Genomic DNA, 21,776 nt, shown 5'->3' on the forward strand with positions numbered 1-21,776 from the left:
TTTTAGAACACAAGGCCCAGGAGAATCAAGCCTCCAAATCGACTAGCAGGTGCTTTAAGGTAGGAGAATAAACACAGCGCAACCATCCCCTCCCAAAGTCCTAATGACCAGCAACTGGGAAGACCACAGCTGTTGCTGGCACTGCCCCACCAGGCACTGGGCGCCTGCTGTGCCAACCAATAGCTGTCCCGATGCCAGCTGCATGGAGCAACATGGGGCTCTGTGAGCTGGTTTTCACTTACAGGGTTGAAGAGCTCTGTGGTCAGGCCGAGGTAGTTGTGCAGAGCCAGAAAGGTCACCCTCTGCAGCCGCACCATGATGATCTGCAACAACACGCCAGCTGCGCGGTGACCACCGACCTGGGGTACAGGGCGGGCCCCCGGCAGCACCACACAGAGCACTGAGAACTGTGCCCCAAACCCCGCAGATGCCACAGACCAAACCCTCTCAGGGTGAAAAACCCCGCAGACCTGACACCTCACCACGGTCATGTAAGACGTTCACATCACGGGGAATGAGGCAAGGGGCACATGAAGACTGCATTGTTTTCGCAAGTTTTCTATAAATCTAAAGTTACTCCAAAGTGAGAAGTTTAATAAAAATGTAAAAATCTCTTTGGGGGTAGTGAGGGATCTTAAGACCTCTTTGAGGTTGTGAACATTCATTTTTATTTTAAGATATATATTACAATTTTTTTTTTTTTGAGATGGAGTCTCGTTCTGTTGCCCAGGCTGGAGTGCAGTGGCACGATCTCGGCTCACTGCAAGCTCCACCTCCCGGGTTCACACCATTCTCCTGCCTCAGCCTCCCGAGTAGCTGGGACTACAGGTGCCCGCCACCACACCCGGCTAATTTTTTGTATTTTTAGTAGAGATGGGGTTTCAGGATGGTCTCGATCTCCTGACTTTGTGATCCACCCGCCTCGGCCTCCCAAAGTGTTGGGATTACAGGCGTGAGCCACCGCGCCCGGCCTACAAATTTTTAAAATATAACCTTAGTTCTTCCTGAACCCACTCAGAATCCCACATCACCAGTGGTAAGTCCCGCCCGCCAATGAAGTCGATTTCTCTATTCCTCTGAAATCATCTTCATGGCTGTAAAGCTCAGAACTGAGAAAGGAAGCGGGCAATAAACCCACTCAAATCCCAAACCAGTGCCCAGGCCCCTCCAGGGTGACCCACAGCAGCTAGAAGAGTTGTCTGAAAAAGTGACCCACCTGCACCACCCTCACCAGAGTTTCCGGATATTTCTCAAAAACTCTGTGAAAAGCCGCAGCTGGAAGCCGGAGGATGGTGGACGGGATGGCCGCGCGGACGGAGACCGTTTTGTAAGGTGCAGCGTGGCCCTGTAACAACAGCTCCATCAGTCCCCGTTCTGTGGGCCTGGCCAAGCTCCCCAGGGACTCCTCCTGGAAGCCCTGGAGGAGGCCCCGCCTGCTGCCCAGTCACACGGCTCCCTCCCAGGCTGGGCTGTGCAAAGTGCTGCTTTTGGCACCAGCTGCACACGTTTTTTGACTGTCCAAGAGATGTGCGGCGAAGGACTGGCTGACGACGAAATGTGGGTGAGGGGGATGCCTGCAGGCAGCCACCCCACCAGACCTGGGCACTCACCACGGGGAGCTCCAACCGCTCCCACCTGCCACTGAGGCTCACGGACCAGCTCACCAGCGTCCTACTCTACGTCCAACATCACCGTCGGTACCCCTCACCAAAGGGCGTGCCAGACACCAACCTGAGTGGGCTTCTTAAAAAGGTCACCGAGAGGGTCAGGAGCCACCACTGCCAAATGCCCACCTCCACAGTGGAGTCACCGCCTAGGACAGGGAGCGTGCAATGCTGGGTCGCACGAGGCCCAGGTGAGGAGCCAGAGCGGCTCACCACGTGGATGTGGCCAGCAGAGCTCCACACGGCCAAGGAAAGAGCCCAGGAAAAGCCCCAGTGAGTGCTGTGGTTTCCATCTTCTAGAAATCGGAGGGCTCTAGAGAGAAAAGGCTGTTTTTAAATCACGCTGTCATCTGCATGCAGGCAGATTCTTCTGGAAACTTGTTGGCTCTAGAGAGGAAAGGCTGTTGTTTACACCATGCTGTCGCCTGCCTGCAGAGACAGATTTTTTTTTCTTTTTTTTTTGAGACAGTCTCATTCTGTTGTCCAGGCTGGAGTGCAATGGCATGATCTTGGCTCACTGCAAGCTCCGCCTCCCGGGTTCTCACCATTCTCCTGCTTCAGCCTCCCAAGTAGCTGGGGCTACAGGCGCCCGCCACCACGCCCGGCTAATTTGTTTTTCAAATTTTTAGTAGAGACGGGTTTCACTGTGTTAGCCAGGAGGGTCTCGATCTCCTGACCTCGTGATTCGCCCACCTCGGCCTCCCAAAGTGCTGGGATTACAGGCGTGAGCCACCGCGCCTGGCCCGGATTCTTCTGGAAATTGGTTGGCTCTAGAGAGAAAAGCCTTCTGTTTACATCACGCCGTCACCTGCATGCAGAGGCAGATTCACCCTTTTTGGTGCACACCTCCAGCATTTTTACCCCCACCACAGAACAGAACAATCCCAACCTCCAATGCCCCTGGCAGCCTTTTCGCATCCTCCTTTCTTCCCACCACTGGGTCCTGGCGATGCTCCCCTGTCTTCTGTCCCAATGGTTGTGCCTTTGTCAAAATGTCACATAAATGGAGGCACAGAGTGTGGGGGCTTCCCTCAGCGGGGTGACACACTCGAGATTCCCCCACGGTGGCGTGTCTGACGGAGGTCTCTGCCTCGACTCCTGAGTGCTGGCTGCCTCGTAGAGGCCTTGCAGTGTCTCCTCGTGGAGACCTCGCAGTGTCTCCGTCCATTCAGCAGTCAAAGGATATTTGTGTTGTTTCCACTGGGGACAATTCTAAATAAAGCTACTTGATAAATACGCATCTCCCAGTGTTTGCGTGGACACAGTTCTCATCCCTCTTGCTAAATACCTAGGGATGGGATTTGTAGGTTGTACGGAATATGTATCCTCACATTTATAAGAAACTGCCAAACTGTCTCCTACAGCGGCTGCCGTGCTTTGCATTCTCACCAGCGGTGAATGAGTTTACGTGGATGCCCCGTGTTTCGCATTCTCACCAGCGGCGAACGAGTTTCCGTGGATGCCCCGTGTTTCGCATTCTCACCAGCGGCGAACGAGTTTCCGTGGATGCCCCGTGTTTCGCATTCTCACCAGCGGCGAACGAGTTTCCGTGGATGCCCCGTGTTTCGCATTCTCACCAGCGGCGAACGAGTTTCCGTGGATGCCCCGTGTTTCGCATTCTCACCAGCGGCGAACGAGTTTCCGTGGATGCCCCGTGTTTCGCATTCTCACCAGCGGCGAACGAGTTTCCGTGGATGCCCCGTGTTTCGCATTCTCACCAGCGGCGAACGAGTTTCCGTGGATGCCCCGTGTTTCACATTCTCATCAGTGGTGAATGAGTTTCCGTGGATGCCTGTCTTCACCAGCACTTGGTGCCGCCGTGTTGCGTAATAAAGAATTTAGCTGGTCTTGTCTTCAGTTCCCAGGAGAAAGCCCTCAAGCTCTTAGAAGCTCCTGGAAGTGTCTTTTTATTCACGGTGCGATTCACTTGGGTTTACGCTAGCAGCTGACTCCTGGTGGCAAGGCCCAACCAGAAGTTTCAGGAGGGAGCTGGCCATGCGGGGAAGACCAAGCATGTGACTAGAGCCAGGGGTGTCAGCCCGACCTCCCACCTGCGGGGAGGGGAGGAAGCTAGAGATCGAGTTGGATCACATGGCCAAAGTTCAGGCAAACGTCCCTGGGTGGCAACACACATCAGTGTGCCAGGAGGTATAGGGTGCAGCCCTACTGGGCCTGTGGGTTTTTCTCTTCATGTGCGGAGACGAGATCGTAGAAATAAAGACACAAGACAAAGAGATGGAAGAAAAGACAGCTGGGCCCAGGGGACCACTACCACCAAGGCATGGAGACCGGTAGTGGCCCCGAATGCCTGGCTGTGCTGTTATTTATTGGATACAAGGCAAGGGGGCAGGTAAGGAGTGTGAGTCGTCTCCAGTGATAGGTAAGGTCACGCGAGTCACGTGTCCACTGGACAGGGGGCCCTTCCCTATTTGGTAGCCGAGGCGGAGAGAGAGAAAGGGGACAGCTTATGTCATTATTTCTTATATGCATTTCTTGGAGAGATCAATGGCTTTAATACTTTCACTAATTCTGCTACTGCTATCTAGAAGGCGGAGCCCGGTGTACAGGGCGGAACATGAAAGTGGACCAAGAGTGTGACCGCTGAAGCACAGCATCACAGGGAGACGGTTAGGCCTCCGGATGGCTGCGGGCGGGCTTGACTGATGTCAGGCCCTCCACAAGAGGTGGTGGAGCAGAGTCTTCTCTAACTCCCCTGGGGAAAGGGAGACTCCCTTTCCGGGTCTGCTAAGTAACAGGTGTCTTCCCAGGCACTGGCGTTACCGCTAGACCAAGGAGCCCTCTAGTGGCCGTGTCTGGGCATAACTGAGGGCTCACACTTGTCTTCTGGTCACTTCTCACCGTGTCCCTTCAGCGCCTATCTCTGGCCTGGTTTTTCCCAGGTTATAATTGTAGAACAGAGATTATTATAATATTGGAATAAAGAGTAATGCTCAAACTAATGATTAATAATACTCATGTATCATCATATCTATATTCTAGTTCCAGTATAACTATTCTTATTCTATATATTTTCTTTATTACACTGGAACAGCTCGTGCCCTCGGTCTCTTGTCTCAGCACCTGGGTGGCTTGCTGCCCACAAGGAGGATGGCATAGCTTAAGGACATGGGAGCCTCATGGCTGGACCATGCTCTGAAGAGACCCTCACTCTGTGGGTCTCTTCTTTTGACTGTTTTGACTGATCCTGATTTTCATCCTTTTTTTTTTTTTTTAAGACGGAGTCTTACTTTGGAGTGCAATGGCGCGATCTCAGCTCACTACAAGCTCCGCTCCTGGGTTCACGCCATTCTCCTGCCTCAGCCTTCCAAGTAGCTGGGACTACAGGCGCCCGCCACCATGCCAGGTTAATGTTTTGTATTTTTAGTAGAGACAGGGTTTCACCATGTTAGCCAGGATGGTCTCAGTCTCCTGATCTCATGATCCACCTGCCTCATCCTCCCAAAGTGCTGGGATTACAGGCATGAGCCACCGTGCCCGGCCGATTTTCATCCTTTGTAGTTACAAATGTGAGTTGTTCTAGAATATTGAATCTGAGGGGGTCACGGGAATCCCTGAACTTGTAACCAGTTGGTCAGAAGTGTGAGTGGCCTGGGAACTCCCAAGTTCGCAGTTTTGGATGCTATTATAATTGCTGTTACTTTTAAATTTCAATTCCCAATTCTTCATTGCTAATATAGAGAAATACAGTTTATTTTTGTATGCTGATAAACTCATTCGTAAGTTCTAGTAGTTGTCTTATAGAGTCCATAGGATTTTCAATCTAGATAATCATGTTTGTGAATCGAGACTGTTTTATTTTTTCTTTTCCCATCTGCATGCTTTTTATTTCTTTCTCTTCCCCTACTGCTCTGAGGAGGACCTCCAATATGATGCTGAACAGGAGTGGTAAGAACACACACTTGGCCAGGCGTGGTGGCTCACGCCTGTAATCCCAGCACTTTGGGAGGCCGAGGCAGGTAGATCACGAGGTCAGGAGTTCAAGACCAGCCTGGCCAAGATGGTGAAACCCCATCTCTACTTAAAATACAAAAATTAGCCAGGTGTTGTGGCGGGCGCCTGTAATCCCAGCTACTCGGGAGGCTGAGGCAGAACTGCTTGAACCCGGGTGGGGGGTGGAGGTTGCAGTGAGCCAAGACTGCACCACTGCACTCCAGCCTGGGTGACAGAGCAAGATTCCGACTCAAAAAAAACAAAACAAAACAAAACAAAAAACAACCCCCCCCCCCCCCCCCCCCCCGCACACACACACACACTCTGGCTTGTTCGCAATCTTCAAGGGAAAATATTCAGTCTTTCACCATCAGGCATGATGTCTGCTTTCATTTTCTTAGTACAGATGTCCTTTATTCGATTTAGGAAGTTCTCTTCTCCTGGTTGCTGAGAGTTTTTATCATGAACAGATGCTGAATTTTGTCAAATGCTTTTTCTGCATTTATTAAGATAATCAGATGGCTTTTCCTCTTTAGTCTGTCAAGATGGAACATTATATCAACTGATTTTCAACTGTTGAAACAGCTTTGCTCCTGGAATAAATCCCACTGATCATGATATATTATCCTTTTCCATACATTGCTCGACTCAAATCTCTAATATTTCATTGAGGATATGTATGTTTCTAATGATGAGTGACTGGTTTGAAATTTTCCTTTCTTGTAATGTCTTTGTCTGATTAGGTATTAGGGTATTGCTAGCCTCAAAAACTAAACTGGGAAATAGTCCCTCTTCTACTTTTCTGGAGAAGTTTGTGTAAAATTAGCATATTTTGTCCTTATTGTCCTAAATGTCGGGAAGTATCCCCCAGTGAAGTCATCTAGATCCGGAGTTCTCCAGGTGGGAAGGATTTTAGCTACAGAATCGATTTCTTTAGTAGATATACAGCCATTCAGATAATCTATACCTGAGGGAACTATGGTAGTTTGTGCCTTTCAAGGAATTTGTCAATTTAATCTGCGTGGCTGATTTTATGGGCATAAAGCTGTTCAAAATATTTCCTTATTAGTCCTTTTATGTCTATAGGATGTGTAGACATGTGCACTCTTTCATGTCTAATATTTGTAGTTTGTGTCTTCTCTTCTTTTCTACACTAGTCTGGCTGGAGGATTTTTCATTTTACTGACGTCTTCCAAGCGCCAGCTTTTGGTTTCATTGATTTTCTCTCTTGTTTTCCATTTCCAATCTCATTGATTCTTGCTCTTTATTAGTTTCTTCCATCTGCTTGCTTTGGGTTTCATTTGTTTTTCTGTTCCTAGCTTCTTAAGATAGAAGCTTGGGTCACTGATCTAAGACTTGTTTTATTTTCTGATATGAGCATTGCCCAGGCTGGAGTGCCATGGCACAGTCTTGGCTCACTGCAACCTCTGCCTCCTGGGTTCAAGTGATTTCCAGATAATTTTTGTATTTTTAGTAGAGATGGGGTTTCACCATGTTGGCCAGGCTGGTCTCGAACTCCTGACCTCAAGTGATGCACCCGCCTCGGCCTCCCAAAGTGCTGGGATTACAGGCATGAGCCACTGCGCCTGGCCATGTTGTCCCTTTTTATCCCTGGTAATACTCCTTCATCTCATCTGACATCGACTTTGTCTGATACTAATATAGCCACTCCAGTTTTCTTTTAATTGGGGCTTTCATGATATATCTTCTTCCAGCCTTTTTTTTTTTTTTTTTTTTTTGAGATGGAGTCTTGCTCTGTTGCCCAGGCTGGAGTGCAGTGGCATGATCTCGGCTCACTGCAAACTCCGCCTCCCGGGTTCACGCCATTCTCCTGCCTCAGCCTCCCCAGCAGCTGGGACTACAGGAGCCTGCCACCACGCTCGGCTAATTTTTTGTATTTTTAGTAGAGAGGGGTTTCACCGCGTTAGCCAGGATGGTCTCGATCTCCTGACCTCGTGATCCGCCCACCTCGGCCTCCCAAAGTGCTGGGATTACAGGCGTGAGCCACCGTGCCCAGCCTTTTTTATTTTTTGAGAAAGTGTCTTGCTACTCTATCACCTGAGCTATAGTACAGCAGCACACTCAGAGCTTCCTTCAGCCTCAGCTTCCCAGGCTCAAGCAATCCTCCCACTTTAGCCTCCTCAATAGCTGGGAGCACAGGTGTGTACCACCACACTAACCTAATTTTAAATTTTTTGTAGAGACAGGGTTGCTATGTTGCCCAGACTGGTCTCGAACTCCTGTGCTCAAGCAGTCCTCCCACCTGAGCCTCCCACAGTGCTGGGATTACAGGTGTGAGTCACTTCGCCCAGGCCAACCTTCTGTTTCCCATCTAAGTATTGATATTTCAAGTGGCTTTTTCCTGCAGACACCATAGAGGTGGGTCTTGGACTTTCCATCCAATCTGACTGTCTTGTTGTTGTATTTAGACCATTTGTATCCACTGTGATCATTTATAATGGCTGGGTTTAGAATATAATTTTCGGGAGAATGTTGCGTTCTTTGTTTTAGCAGGCGATTAAGCTGGTTGGGTTCAGACCACAAGTCTGTATCTGTGGATGGTGGATTCCAGTTTCTCTGTTTTCAAAGTCTTGGTTCTGATGCTTTGCTCTACCCTGAACATGCACCACTCAGGAGTCAGTCTGAGATTCGAGCTGAAGTTTGAATCTTTGTTTTGTTTTTTTGAGACGGAGTTTCACTCTGCCACCCAGGCTGGAGTGTAGTGGCACGATCTCGGCTCACTGCAACCTCCGCCTCCTGGGTTGAAGTAATTCTCCTGCTTCAGCCACCTGAGTAGCTGGGATTACAGGCACACACCACCACACTTGGCTAAATTTTTGTATTTTTAGTAGAGACGGGGTTTCACCATGTTGACCAGGCTGGTGTGGAACTCCTGACCTCATGTGATCTGCCCGCCTCAGCCTCCCAACGTGTTGGGATTACAGGTGTGAGCCACTGCGCCCAGCCTGAAGTTTGAATTTTTTTTTTCCTGAGATAGAGTCTTGCTCTGTTGCCCAGGCTGTAGTGCAGTGGCATGATCTCGGCTCACTGCAACTTCTGCCTCCCGGGTTCAAGCGATTCTCCTGCCTCAGCCTCCTGAGCAGATGAGACTAGAGGCGCGTGCTACCACACCCAGCTAACTTTTTTGTATTTTTAGTGGAGACAGGGTTTAACCATGTTGGCCAGGACGATCTTGATCTCTTGACCTTGTGATCTGCCCACCTCGGCCTCCCAAAGTGTTAGGATTACAGGCATGAGCCACTGCGCCTGGCCTTTAAGTATGACTCTTAATGCAGTTTCAAAGTCTTTGTTATGCTGCTCTGGGTCTGTCCTGAGCCTTGTATAGGTTCACAGACAAAATCCGTGCATCTGCTTCCCTGGCTCCCTCCTCCCTGAGATCCACACACTCTCTGGCCCTTGGGGGCCCTTCTTCTGGTGCTTTTGGAGGACTCCCATCAGGGTTTTTGCTCCATAACTGGGCTACCATAAAGGCAAGGCCGTGAGTAACAGAAGAAAACGAAAAAGCAGGAAGCAGAACCCTCATGGGTGGCGGCTCCGCGTTGACTCCCAACCACAATCTACTGGCTTTATTTTCAGATCCTCCAAGAATTGTTTTCTACATTTTGTCGAGAGTTTTTCACTGTAATCAGCAGGACAGGCTGTTGTGGCACTACCTTGCCTGGTGTAGACCAGGCTCACAGCTGCTGCTGTTCAGAATTCCAATGTGCCTTCCTGCACGAGGCCACATAAACAAGAACTCAAACCAGGAACTTAGAGGGTGCCCAATCTCCTGGGGCTGGGCTCCAAAGCACAACTGGCTGACACTCAGGCCTGCTACAGGCCCCGCACATCGAGCACACCAGATACTCAGCTCTCGGCACATGCTAATCGATCTCTGAGACTCAGCAATTTTTCTTCCATTTGGAATTTTGTTCCGTTCCTTTCAAAACCTTTATGTAGAGCAAGTTCCTCCCTAAGAGAGCTACACCACACCACAAGAAACACAAGCACAGAATGGTTGAGAGGAGTCATCTGCCAGCCCCAACAGCCGGGGTCCAGCGACTGAAATCATGGCCTGCTCCAGACTCAAGGGAGAGACACCCCCACCAACCGCATCAGCTGGGCAAGTCTCATCACCACTCTGGAATCAGGGAGAAAACCACGTGCGTGTGTTTGGGGGCGGGTGGGGAAAAGGAATAACAACTTAGCAGCTGTTGCTAAAAATGGCTTTTGTGTGTTTTATTTCAAATCCACTTGTTTACTTCAAAAAACCGTGCCTTCGTAACCTCACTCCAAATCAGGAAGCTGTGAAAACCACAGGGAGAGGCTGGATGCTGAGAAGCCCAGGTGGACACACAGCTCCCCTGGCAAGCAGGGGTCCCCGAGGGCTCCCCACACTTGCACGTCTTCAGATCTCGGCAGTGCTGTATGTAGCAGCCAGCAATCACACCCAACCCAGCTGTCACTCAGCCACGGAGAAATCAATGGTGGTGTCAAAGACTGAACTAGAACGACACCCACTCACGCCGATGAATCTCACGTTCATAATGTTGCTCAAATTAGGAAAGGTGAGGAATCCTGGTGTGATGCCATTTATGAGATTTAGAGTCAAGCAAAATTATACTACATATTGTATAAGTACCAAAGAAAATTCAGAAAAGTAGCTATCTCTGAAGAAAAGAGAGGGTGAAATGAAAGCACACGTGGGTAATGTGAACAGAGCCGGCAGTGTGCAGCTAACCTGTGTTCTAGCTAACCAGGGTTAAAACTATATAACCTGGGTTCGAGTTAAGATGCCTGTTTGCTGTGTCATGCCTACTTGTTTTAGAGACAGGGTCCTGCTATGTTGTCTGGGCTGGCCTAGAACTACGAGGCTCAGCAATCTCTTTTCCTCTCCCGAACGGCCAGGACTATAGGTGCCAACCGCCATTCCTGGCAACATCACGCTTTTTTGCGTATCTGCGGTATTTTGTAACAACTTTATAAAAATTAAAATAATAAAGCCTATCTCCCATTAAAAATGGTGGGTTGGGCCAGGCACGGTGGTTCACACCTATAATCCCAGCACTTTGGGAGGCCCAGGAGGGCAGATCGCTTGAGGTCAGGAGTTCAAGACCAGCCTGGCCAACATGGTGAAACCTTGTTTCTACTAAAAATACAAATATTACACGGGCGTGCTGGTGCACATCTATAGTCCCAGCTACTCGGGAGGCTGAAGCACAAGACTCACTTGAACCCAGGAAATGGAGGTTGCAGTGAGCCAAGATCACGCCACTGCACTCCAGCCTGGGTGACAGAGTAAGACTCTTCTCCAAAAAAGAAAGGTAAGTGAAGGTAAATGCTTATCTTTGTCCCCTTGTGGAATATACATGCTTATCTCCGCTCTCTTAAAAAGATACAAACCTCCAAGGATAAAGACAAAAGCTAAGAGTAGATAAAAAATGTCACTGAAATTTTAGCGGCTGATGAAAGCAAGTGACAGAGTCATGGCTGGTGGAGCCCTCTAAGGAAAGCTGACACTTGGTTTTAGAGGTGCAGAACCCGGACAGAGAGGACTGGTCCTCACTGCAGAGCCAGAACGAGGCTAACATGCAGGTAAGACAGGAAGAGGGCTAGGCCAACCCCAAGTCACTTTCCTGACCCCAACAGGCTGGAAATGGCTTTTCCCCGTGGCCAGTGGACCACCAGGAACTCTTGGAGAAGGTGAAGCAAGCAGGTAAGAGCCCAAGGACATCAGGTGTGGCTACGAACATTGTCCATTCCAGGCGGGAGGACTCCCAGGCTCCTCTGCAACAGTGTCCACTCCAGATGGGAGCACTCCCAGACTCCTGAGTGTCCACTCCAGACGGGAGCACCCCCAGACTCCTCTCCAACAGTGTCCACTCCAGATGGGTGCACTCCCAGACTCCTCAGTGAGTGTCCACTCCAGATGGGAACACTCCCAGACTCCTCCCCAACAGTGTCCACTCCAGGTGGGAGGACTCCCAGAATCCTCCACAACAGCGTCCACTCCAGACAGGAGCACCCCCAGACTCCTCAGTGAGTGTCCACTCCAGACAGGAGGACTCCCAGACTCCTCCCCAACAGTGTCCACTCCAGGCGGGAGCACTCCCAGACTCCTCCCCAACAGTGTCCACTCCAGATGGGTGCACTTCCAGGCTCCTCAGTGAGTGTCCACTCCAGATGGGTGCACTTCCAGGCTCCTCCCCAACAGTGTCCACTCCAGACGGGAGCACTCCCAGACTCCTCCCCAACAGTGTCCACTCCAGACGGGAGCACCCCCAGACTCCTCCCCCTCCTCAAACCCAGTGCCACCACAGCAGAACATAGGCAGATTCCTTTCTGAGAAGCTGCCCTAAAAAAAAGACCTACAGACCCTGACCTGTGGACTCCCAAACCATGAAGGAAAGAGCCAGTGCCCTGCTCAGTCCTCCTGCAGGGAGTGTCCCGTTAGCGAGCCCTGACCCCATGCACATGCGGCCTATATGCAGCTTTCAGGTGGATCATGCTCTTTTCGTTTTGTAATTAACCCATGTAACTCCCACCGAAATCAATATGTAGAACATTTCCAGTAATCTAGATTACCTTACGCCTCCCCGAGTCGATACCCAACTTAAACCCCTAACAGGCAACCACTAATGAGACCTTAACCCCAGCAGGCCAAACACCAGAACCAAGTCCCTCGAACCGCACGTTTTTTGTAAAGGAAGTTTTTTTTGGAACACTAGATGGCCACATTGAGTAGCTACAAGAGAGACCACATGGCCCATAAAGCTGAAATATTTACGCTCTGGCCTTTTACAGGGAAAGCTGGCTGGCCAGCCTCTGTCCTCAAGTGTCAGTACAGCCGGTAGCTGAGCCTCAGGTGAGTGAAATTACACAGTGTGTGCTTTTTGTTGCTGGCCTCTTGGGCTCCACATTATTTCTGTGAGATGCAGCTATGCTGGTTTGCACACCTGTGTTCAATAAGAACTTCATTCACACATAAAGTGACTGCTGGAGGCAGAAAAGCCCCTGATCGGAAACACAGAAGCCAAAATAAACAGAGAAGAGAAACTCAGGTCAGAAACAACTCAGGGAGCAAAAGAAAACCCATCTTACTTTATCCATGAAGTAAGAACAAGATAATTTTTAAAAATAAAAAAATAAGAACAAAGATACTTTTTTAAAAAGAACATTCAGGGCCAGGCGCAGTGGCTCACACCTGTAATCCCAGCACTTTGGGAGGCCGAGGCAGGTGGATCACAAGGTCAGGAGTTTGAGACCAGCCTGACCAACATGGTGAAACCCCGTCCCTATTAAAAATACAAAAATTAGCTGGGCATGGTGGCGGGCGCCTGTAATCCCAGCTACTCGGGAGGCTGAGGCAGGAGAATCGTTTGAACACGGGAGGCAGGAGTTGCAGTGAGCTGAGATCATGCCATTGCACTCCAGCCTGGGCGACAGGGCAAGACCCCGTCTCAAAAAAAAAAAAAAAAAAAATTAACAGAAAAAAAAACTCTTGAAATGAAAAATATGCCAGAAATTAAAAATTCAATGGAAGATTTGGAAAATAAAGTTGAAAAAATATTCTAGAAAGTATAACAAAAACGCTAGGCATGGTGGCTCATGCCTGTAATCCCACCACTTTGGGAGGCCGAGGCAGGCAGATCATGAGGTCAGGAGGTCGAGATCATCCTGGCTAACATGGTGAAACCCCATCTCTACTAAAACATACAAAAAATTAGCCGGGCGTGGCGGTGGGCGCCTGTAGTCCCAGCCACTCAGGAGGCTGAGGCAGGAGAATGGTGTGAACCCGGGAGGCGGAGCTTGCAGTGAGCTGAGATCGCGCCACTGCACTCCAGCCTGGGCGACAGACCAAGACTCCATCTCAAAAAAAAAAAAAAAAAAGAAAAAGTACAACAAAAAGATGAAGGTGGTGTAGAATAAAGACAATTCTAGATTTCTAAGGTTTCCAAACATACACCTCCCTGGCACCCTGTCTCAAGAAGTGAATGGAGGATTTGCTCCACCAAAACACGCCGGCTGAGAAAGCAGCAGCAAGAGCCCTGTGTAGGGGAAGGAAGGGTGGGTGGCCCTGGAATGGCAGCTGGACAGCAGGCCTGGGGAGGGTCTGACTGGGCAAGAGGATGGGGGCTCCCAGGAGGGGCTTTTCCCAGAGCAAAGAAGCATTCATGGAGCCGCTGGTTCAGGGCGTGAATCTGTAATGGGTGCATAGAAAAATCACCAAGCGGCCAAAAATAAGCCACTGGTTCAGGTCATGAATCTGTAACAGGTGCACAGAAAAATCACCAAGTAGCCAAAAATAACACAACTGTTAATTCCAAGAAAAAGAGAAAGTTGCAAGAAAGGAAATTTAACTATAGTACAATACACAGCTCAGCTGTGAATAGTATCCATGAAGTCGAAAGAACCGCCCATGAGCGGCGCAGATGGGAGCGTAGCATGAGGTATGGGGGCAATCTATGGAGCCACGCTTCATCTCCCACAACAGGAAGCATGGGGGCCATCCACCAAGCCACACTTCATCTCCCACGACAGGAAGTCAGTGTGTCTAGAACGGATAGGTTAGGAAACAGCAAGAAAAGCTGCTCAGAAGGAACCGAAGCGTTTTCAGTGTGAGGGGACAGACGGCCACTGTTGATAAAACTTTAAGTATGTTTTTAGAATCTGTCCATGTTATTTTGTTAAAATGACAAACACAAAAGTTTGATGAGGCAAAAACGATGTCACACCAGATGATCAACTGATCACAATACAGAATTACCTCTCTCAGACATCACCCCCATTTTTTTTTTTTTGAGACAGAGTTGGAGTGTCACTCTGTCACCAGGCTGGAGTGCAGTGGCGCAATCTCAGCTCACTGCAACCTCCAACTCCCTGGTTCAAGGGATTCTCCTGCCTCAGCCTCCCGAGTAGCTGGGATAACAGGCGCCCGCCACCACACCCAGCTAATTTTTGTATTTTAGTAGGGACAGGTTTCACCATGTTGGCCAGGATGGTCTCGATCTCCTGACCTCGTGATCCGCCCGCCTTGGCCTCCCAAAGTGCTGGGATTACAGGCGTGAGCCACTGTGCTCGGCCAATCACCCCCCATTTTTTACTCCCACTACACTCAGGGAAGACCCATTCCCACCCCTAAGGGAGAGGGGCTGTGACATCAATGCAGATGAGACGGATCGCAGCAGCTGAGAGGAACCCGGCCCATCTCAGCGCACAGCTCCCCTCTCCTGGCACAGGCATCGCTGCGCTGTGGTAAGTGAGGCCCAATCTGAATATCACAACAAGATCAAGATCAGAAAGAACAAGAAATAACGGAGAAAGCCTCTACCCCAGTGAAGCTATTTTTTGCTTAAAGAGAAATGAATCGTCCAAGGTAGGTCGCATACAGATGCCCTGTGCTGAACAGGTTTACATCCACGTAGACCAAAGCTCCTCTAGTCCTTTCCCAGCTTTTCTCGGGCCCACAGGTGCCCCTTACACATCCAGGAGTCCCTGAGAAGCCCACCACAGCTCCAGAGACATACTAACCAGAGGCTCCAAAGAGGCGCACAGAGGTGGGTCTGGTGGCTGGGACCCCACTCTGCCCCAAGCCATGTTGGGGGCTCCCTCGAAGATGAGCACCGGCCTTCTAACGGCAGGTCAGCCTTGCTCAAAGGAGGTGGGTGTCTTCTCCCTCCCCAGGCCGGCGGCCTCCCTAGCACAGGCCACACGTCTCGTGAAGATACACAAGTCCCAGGGAGCACAACAAGATGCCGAGGTCCCATCCATGCCTCCACCCCAGGCCCCAAACAGCTCAAAGCCCACCTGTGCCCATCTGCCGGGGAGCAGAGTGAGCACCCTGGACACCCCAACGTCTGGCTGGAGCTTGTTATGTCCTTTCCGAGCAGAGGAACATAGGATGGGATCAGAGGACACCACCCAGGCTCCAGTGCGAGGTTTCATGCAAGGACCTAGCGCTTGGTTCTGCCTGAATGCATCCGAGCCAGGGTTCTGGTGAGCTCTAGAAAACTCTCCTAACAAAGGCTAGAGAAACTGAGGTAGAAGTTACCTTGATACACAGCTAACAATGAATGCAAAAGGTATAACTCAAAAGAGTAAGATTAAAATCAGACACCACTTTTAAGTTGATAGGCATTTAGCAAAATGCCTCTGGACACTAAGATTTGTTTCACTGCATGTAGGTTTTACTCAAAGAAAAAAAAAGAATAAACAAACATTAAATTCCAGTTAATGGTCCAAGCGTGGTGGCTCAGGCTTATAATCCCAGCATTTTGGGAGGCTGAGGTGGGTGGCTCACTTGAGGTCAGGGGTTCGAGACCAGCCTGGCCAACGTGGTGAAACCCCGTCTCTACTAAAAATACAAAAATTAGCCAGGTGTGATGGCACATTCCTGTAATCCCAGGTACTTAGGAGGCTGAGGCAGGAGAATCACTTGAACCTGGGAGATGGTGGCTGCAGTGAGCCAAGATTGTGCCACTGCACTCCAGCCTGGGCAACACAGCAAGACCCTGTCTCAAAAAAAACAACAAAATTCAGGCTGGATGCAGTGGCTCACACCTGTAATTCCAGCACTTTGGGAGGCCAAGGCAGGCAGATTACGAGGTCAGGAGTTAGAGATCAGCCTTACCAAGGCTGTTCTCTACTAAAAATACAAAAATTAGCTGGGCATGGTGGTGCATGCCTGTAATCCCAGCCACTCGGGAGGCTGAGGCAAGACAATTGCTTGAACCTGGGAGGCGGAGGTTGCAGTGAGCCAAGATCGTGCCATTGTACTCCAGCCTGGGCAACAGAGCGAGACTCCATCTCAAAAACAAAAAAACCAAAAAACAAAAAACCAAAAAAACTTCTAGTTAATGGCTTGGCATGATGTCTCATGCCTGTAATCCCAGCATTTTGGGAGGCTGAGGTAGGCAGATCATTTGATCCCAGGAGTTCAAGATCAGCCTGCCCAACATGGCAAAACCTCATCTCTATCTCTACAAAAAAATACAAAATTAGCCAGATGTGGTGGCGCACGCCTGCAGTCTCAGCTACTTGGGAAGCTGACGTGAGAGAACTGCTTGAGCCCGGGAGGCGGAGGTTGCAATGAGCAAAGATCATGCCACTGCCTGGGTGACAGAGCGAGACCCAGCCTAAAAAAAAATAATTCTAGTTAATGTTGGGCCCATGGGGTGATTTTACTATTTTTGTACATTTTTGAACTGTCTCATAATAAAAAGTTAAAAATCATGAGACAACATGATACATGATTTTTTGTTTGGTTTTGTTTTTTGAGACGGAGATTCGCTCTCGCTGCCCAGGCTGGAGTGCAGTGGCAGGATCTTGGCTCACTGCAACTTCTACCTCCCGGGTTCATGCGATTCTCCTGCCTCAGCCTCCCAAGTAGCTGGGATTACTGGCGCCCGCCCCTACACCCAGTTAATTTTTGTATTTTTAGTAGAGATGGGGTTTCACCACGTTGGCCAGGCTGGTCTCGATGTCTTGACCTCGTGATCCACTCACCTCGGCCTCCCAAAGTGCTGGGATTACAGGTGTAAGCCACCTCGCCCGGCCCGGCAGCAACTTTCAAAATTACAAGTCTGCATCCCCTGGGACCCTGCAAGTCCACCCTAAGGATTTATCCTGCAGATCAGGCTCCGGTATCAGAAACGATGGACACAGGAGACCACTCACTGCAATGACGAAATGACGAAAAGCAAAAGACTGGGGGCCACAGAAAGACGGCACCAGCAGGGAAGAGCCCAGCAGGACCTGCAGGAAACGGGGGTGGCCGGTCCCTCGGGAGGGCCTCGGCCTGAGGAGAGGAGAAAACACCTTCCCTCTACAATGCTTTGTGCCTTTCGAATGCTGAATCACATGCATTTATCACCCAGTTCAACAACAGTCATTTAAGAGACAACCAAAACCGTTAGCCACATGCCCAGCTATTCTTCAACACACTGTGGCCAGAATGAAGCTCCCTCCTTCCTGGACCAAACCCTGCTCCCCTCACGTCACTGTGGAGAACTGGCCTTTAACCACTGCCAGCTGTCCAGACAAGACACAAAAACCAGGCCTCCAGGGCCAACCCAGGGGCACCCAGAGGGCCAGGAAGCGGGGGACTCACGGTGATGATGTCCAGGATGCTGAGCAGGCTGTGGACGTTGTCTCCCGCCAGAACCTCTTTCACCACCACCTTGGTGCCGTCCTGCGCTTGGAGAGCAGAGTGGGTGCCGTCAGGTCTGGGCCTGCGACCGCGGGGCCTGGCAGAGGCTCAGCTCAGCCCAGGGCAGTGGGGCCATGGGCCTGCACCTCTGAGGCGCCATGACAGCAGCAGGCACCTTGGATGGAGGGCAGAGGACGAGATGGACCTGCTGGCATCAGGGGTACAACACACAGGAAGCAGCACCAAGGAAAACAGATGGAGGAGACCCCACCTCTCCATCCCACGACTCGTCTTCAGTGTAGGGACTGAGGCAAAAGCTCGCAGAGCCTGTTTGTTTGCTGAACTAACTATAAGGACTCCGAGGACCGATTCAGTTATTACCAGCCTAAATTTCAGAACTTTGATATAATTTTCCATTAGGTAAAAAAAGAAAAGAAACCACGCTATTTTGGTGATTTAACAACGTAAGTGCTTCATCTCAGCTTGACCCAGGAAAATTCTTTATGAAGTTGCCCAAATCTGGCCCCAGTCCCCTCCATGAGCCCCTCCCATCTAGTCCAAAGGCCAGAGGGACACGGGTTCTGGTCCTTCAGGAGGCCCCGCACAAGCGGCAACGAAAGCCGCTGCTTCACCAGCTGGGCGGCCTCATCCTCAGGAGCTACTGGCTCCAGCTTCCCCCAAGCCCCTTTCCCTTCTAATAACCCATCAAGTCCAGCCACAGACAAAGCGACAAACCTGAGAACCAAATAATTTGCCCAGCAGCGCTTTTGGTCTAGAAACCCCGACAGGCAGTGCCGGAGCTGGCGTAGGGTCGCGGCCCACTCCCAGGACCACAGCTGGCAGGAGCCCTGCAGGTCAGGGTGATGATCACACAAAGCCCGGGGTTTGCTGAGTGTGTGCTTTAAATGAGAACAAGCAATGGGAAGTCTGGGTCGCAAACTGCCCGGACAGACAAAGCCACACCACCCTCTAGGAGAGCAACACGGCGCCGAAGAGGCCACGGCAGGGTCTGGCCCAGCATCCACCCCCGAGCAGCGATTCAAAGGGTACAATTTAACAGAGGCAGGAAGCAAGGATGGCGCTCCCACGTGGATTCACACCCGAAATTTTTTTTTTTTTTTTTTTGAGACAGGGTCTCGCTCTGTCACCCAGGCTGGAGTGCAGTGGCGTGAACACAGCTCACTACAGCCGCGACCTCCCAGACTCAAGCGATCCTCCCACCTCAGCCCCCAAGTGGCTGGGACCACAGGTGCTACCACCATGCCTGGATAATTATTTTTTATTTTTTGTAGAGACGGGGTCTCACTATGTCGTCCAAGCTGGTCTCTAACCCATGGGCTCAGGCGATCTTCCCACCTTGGCCTTAATTACTTTCTTACAATTAATTTAATTTTGTTAGAAACCTGAAAATAGAGCAAGGGCTCAATGGACCATGGCAAATCAACACAGTGACTTACTACTAAACCATCAAAGGGAGTATTCTGAGGACTTGGAAGAAACATTTAAAACAGCTGCCCGGCCCAGTGCCTCATGCCTGTAATTCCAGTGCTCTGAGAGGACAAGATGGGAGAATCGCCTGAGCACAGCAATTGCTGACGAGCCCGGACAACAAAGTGAGACTCCATCTCTACAAAAAAATTTTATAAGTGAGCTGGGCATGCTGACATACACCTGTAATCCTAGCTCCTCGAGAGGCTGAGGCAGGAGGATCGCTTGAGCCCAGGAAGTCCAGGCCTCAGTGAGCTGAGATCACACCATTGCACTCCAGCCTGGGTGAAAGAGTGAGACCCTGTTTCAAAAAACTAAATAAAATGTAATAAAAAATAAAAATGGTGAGTTTTCCCCCAAAGAAATTAAAATCAAAATTTTGCCTAGCTTTTCAATGAGAAACGTTTTAGAGTCCGAGAAGACAGACATGGAGGTAAAAGCGCAGCCACCTGACCCCGCCCCGCCGCCCTGCGACTCACAGCGTCCTGGATGCAGACCTCCAGCCGCCTGTCCTGCACCACACAGATGCTGGGGTCAGGCTCCCTGGGCCGGAAGACGTGCTCCCCTTCCTGCAGCTGCACAAAGACGATGTGTTTGCAAAGCTCCAGGAACAGCGGCTTCTCAAAGTGGCCCAGGACCCTGCAAGAGCCAGAGGGCACTGTGGGACGCCCTTCCAGGGGAGGTGGACGGCCTCTCCAAGAGTCTCGAGAGCACACGGCCACCGACCCCACTGGCGCCAGGCTTTGTGCTGTGGGTCCACACGGCTGACCAACAAACCATGCGGCATCACTGCCAAACACAACCGTCAGCTTCTGAAATTCCCATGAGCCTGTTTTCCATCAGCTCAGGGAACTTCTTGACCCGTGAACCTGAGCTACACACACAAGGGAGGAAGGCAAAGGTAGCCTCCAGGATGGTGAGCTGGGCCAGGGAGCGGAAGGGGTACAGTCCAGGGGCCAGTCAGCAAGACGGGAGCACAGAGCAGAACCTAGGCTCCAGGCTTTGGATCCACCACACCCTTCTTGCTCTTGCTATGGGTTCACCGCTGAAGATGAAACACCGGGAAATCGTTCAACAGAACAAGAAAGACCTGGTGAAGGAGCCAGCAGACCGTGAGGCCCCGCCACGGGGCACATACACCAGCAGCCCCACGACACGCTTTGCCAACCATCCCCCAACACAAGACGGCCAAGCTGGAGCCAGGCCCCAGCGAGAAGCCCAGGGGGATGGGAGCTGCCGCAGCCCTCGGGGCTCATCCCCGCTCTTACCGAACGTTTTTCAGCATGTACAGAACTTCCGACGGCAGGTGAGAATTCTTCACGTCAAACTCCGTGAGGTCGGCCTCCAGCAGGGAGGGCGGGGGCTCCTTGGGCTGCAGGGCCGGGTATTCCTTCTTGAAACGCAGAATCCTACGAGGCAGAGACACACTAGCCTTGAGCAGACCAGGCGGGTTCAAAACCCACAGCGTCAGTGGCCGACACGCCAGGCAGCTCAGGGTCGGGGAGGCCAGCACCATGGGGGGCACCCCGGGAAGGATGTGGTCTGAAGGACACTCAGTACCTCTTGGCCAAAGACAGCACCTTGGTCCTCTTCCTGGCCCGCTGCCGGGGCAGGGCAGTGTTCTCCACAAGGGTGTTGGGGAGCGTGGTCACCTGCAGAGCCAAGGGAGAAACCAGGCACTGACCCTGCAAGCCACAAGGTCCAAGCTCTTCGCCACGGAGATCAGTCCTCAGGACCTGCCTGTGGGCCTCCCGCAGTCCCAGCTTCAGCTCCTGGGGTCTGGCTATGCCATTTTCCCACCATGCCTGGCCTGTGAGGGAATGTTGGCAGTGATACAGCCCCACACATCCTTGGGATCGTCCTCACTGTCCCCAAACAGCCAACCCTCCAGAGCCCCAGGGCTTCATGCCTGCTGGCCCCGCTGCCCCGAAGGCTGACACCCGCTCCATCTTTGGCTCTCATACTGGTCAACACAACCCTTGGCTACAACCCTTTAAAAATCCGCCACTGTCCCCACCGACCTTCCGCCCCGTCACTTCCCCTTTGACCTGGGGCCACTGCCGACTCTGTCCCATATCTGGAACAGTCTTCTTCCCTTTTCTCAGGCAGTGCCTGCTCGACTGTCCAGAACAGCAGCGCCCTGGGTCATACCCTGCATGCTAGCGGGGTCACCTCACTCAGGCACCACTGCCTGCTGCCCCTCGGTCCCGAGCTGTCAGCCTCATGGCTTTCCTCCCAGGCCCTCCACTTCCCTGTCCTCTGTGGGGCCACCGGATGATGGCCGACACTCAACAGACCGCCTCCACTCTGCTCCAGACCACCCCGCGCCCTGTCCCAGCCACCTAAGCCGGTCCCAGACCCAGCCTACAGCAGCCCTAACTCATCTGCCTTTTCACAGCACTTAACGCTGATGAGAACAGATGAGTCACGGACAGACACCCACATCCCTCCCCTCTTGAGTTTCTCAATTTTCTTTTTGTTTTTTGTTTGTTCATTTGTTTTTGAGACGGAGTTTTGCTCTCGTT

General features: G+C 51.1%; 1 protein-coding gene across 1 annotated transcript in view; it reads right to left on the bottom strand.

Annotated features, from left to right (window-relative positions):
* Positions 1-21,776, bottom strand: part of PNPLA7 (patatin like phospholipase domain containing 7) — a 97,509-nt gene that overhangs the window by 70,361 nt on the left and 5,372 nt on the right. The window contains 6 exon segments of the mRNA XM_054521298.2: positions 243-323; positions 1,217-1,345; positions 17,725-17,805; positions 19,731-19,890; positions 20,520-20,660; positions 20,812-20,903. Of these exon segments, the coding sequence (XP_054377273.2) occupies positions 243-323; positions 1,217-1,345; positions 17,725-17,805; positions 19,731-19,890; positions 20,520-20,660; positions 20,812-20,903 (684 nt within the window).

The sequence above is a fragment of the Pongo abelii genome, chromosome 13 (genome assembly GCF_028885655.2).
Source record: "Pongo abelii isolate AG06213 chromosome 13, NHGRI_mPonAbe1-v2.0_pri, whole genome shotgun sequence".
Taxonomy (NCBI): domain Eukaryota; kingdom Metazoa; phylum Chordata; class Mammalia; order Primates; family Hominidae; genus Pongo; species Pongo abelii.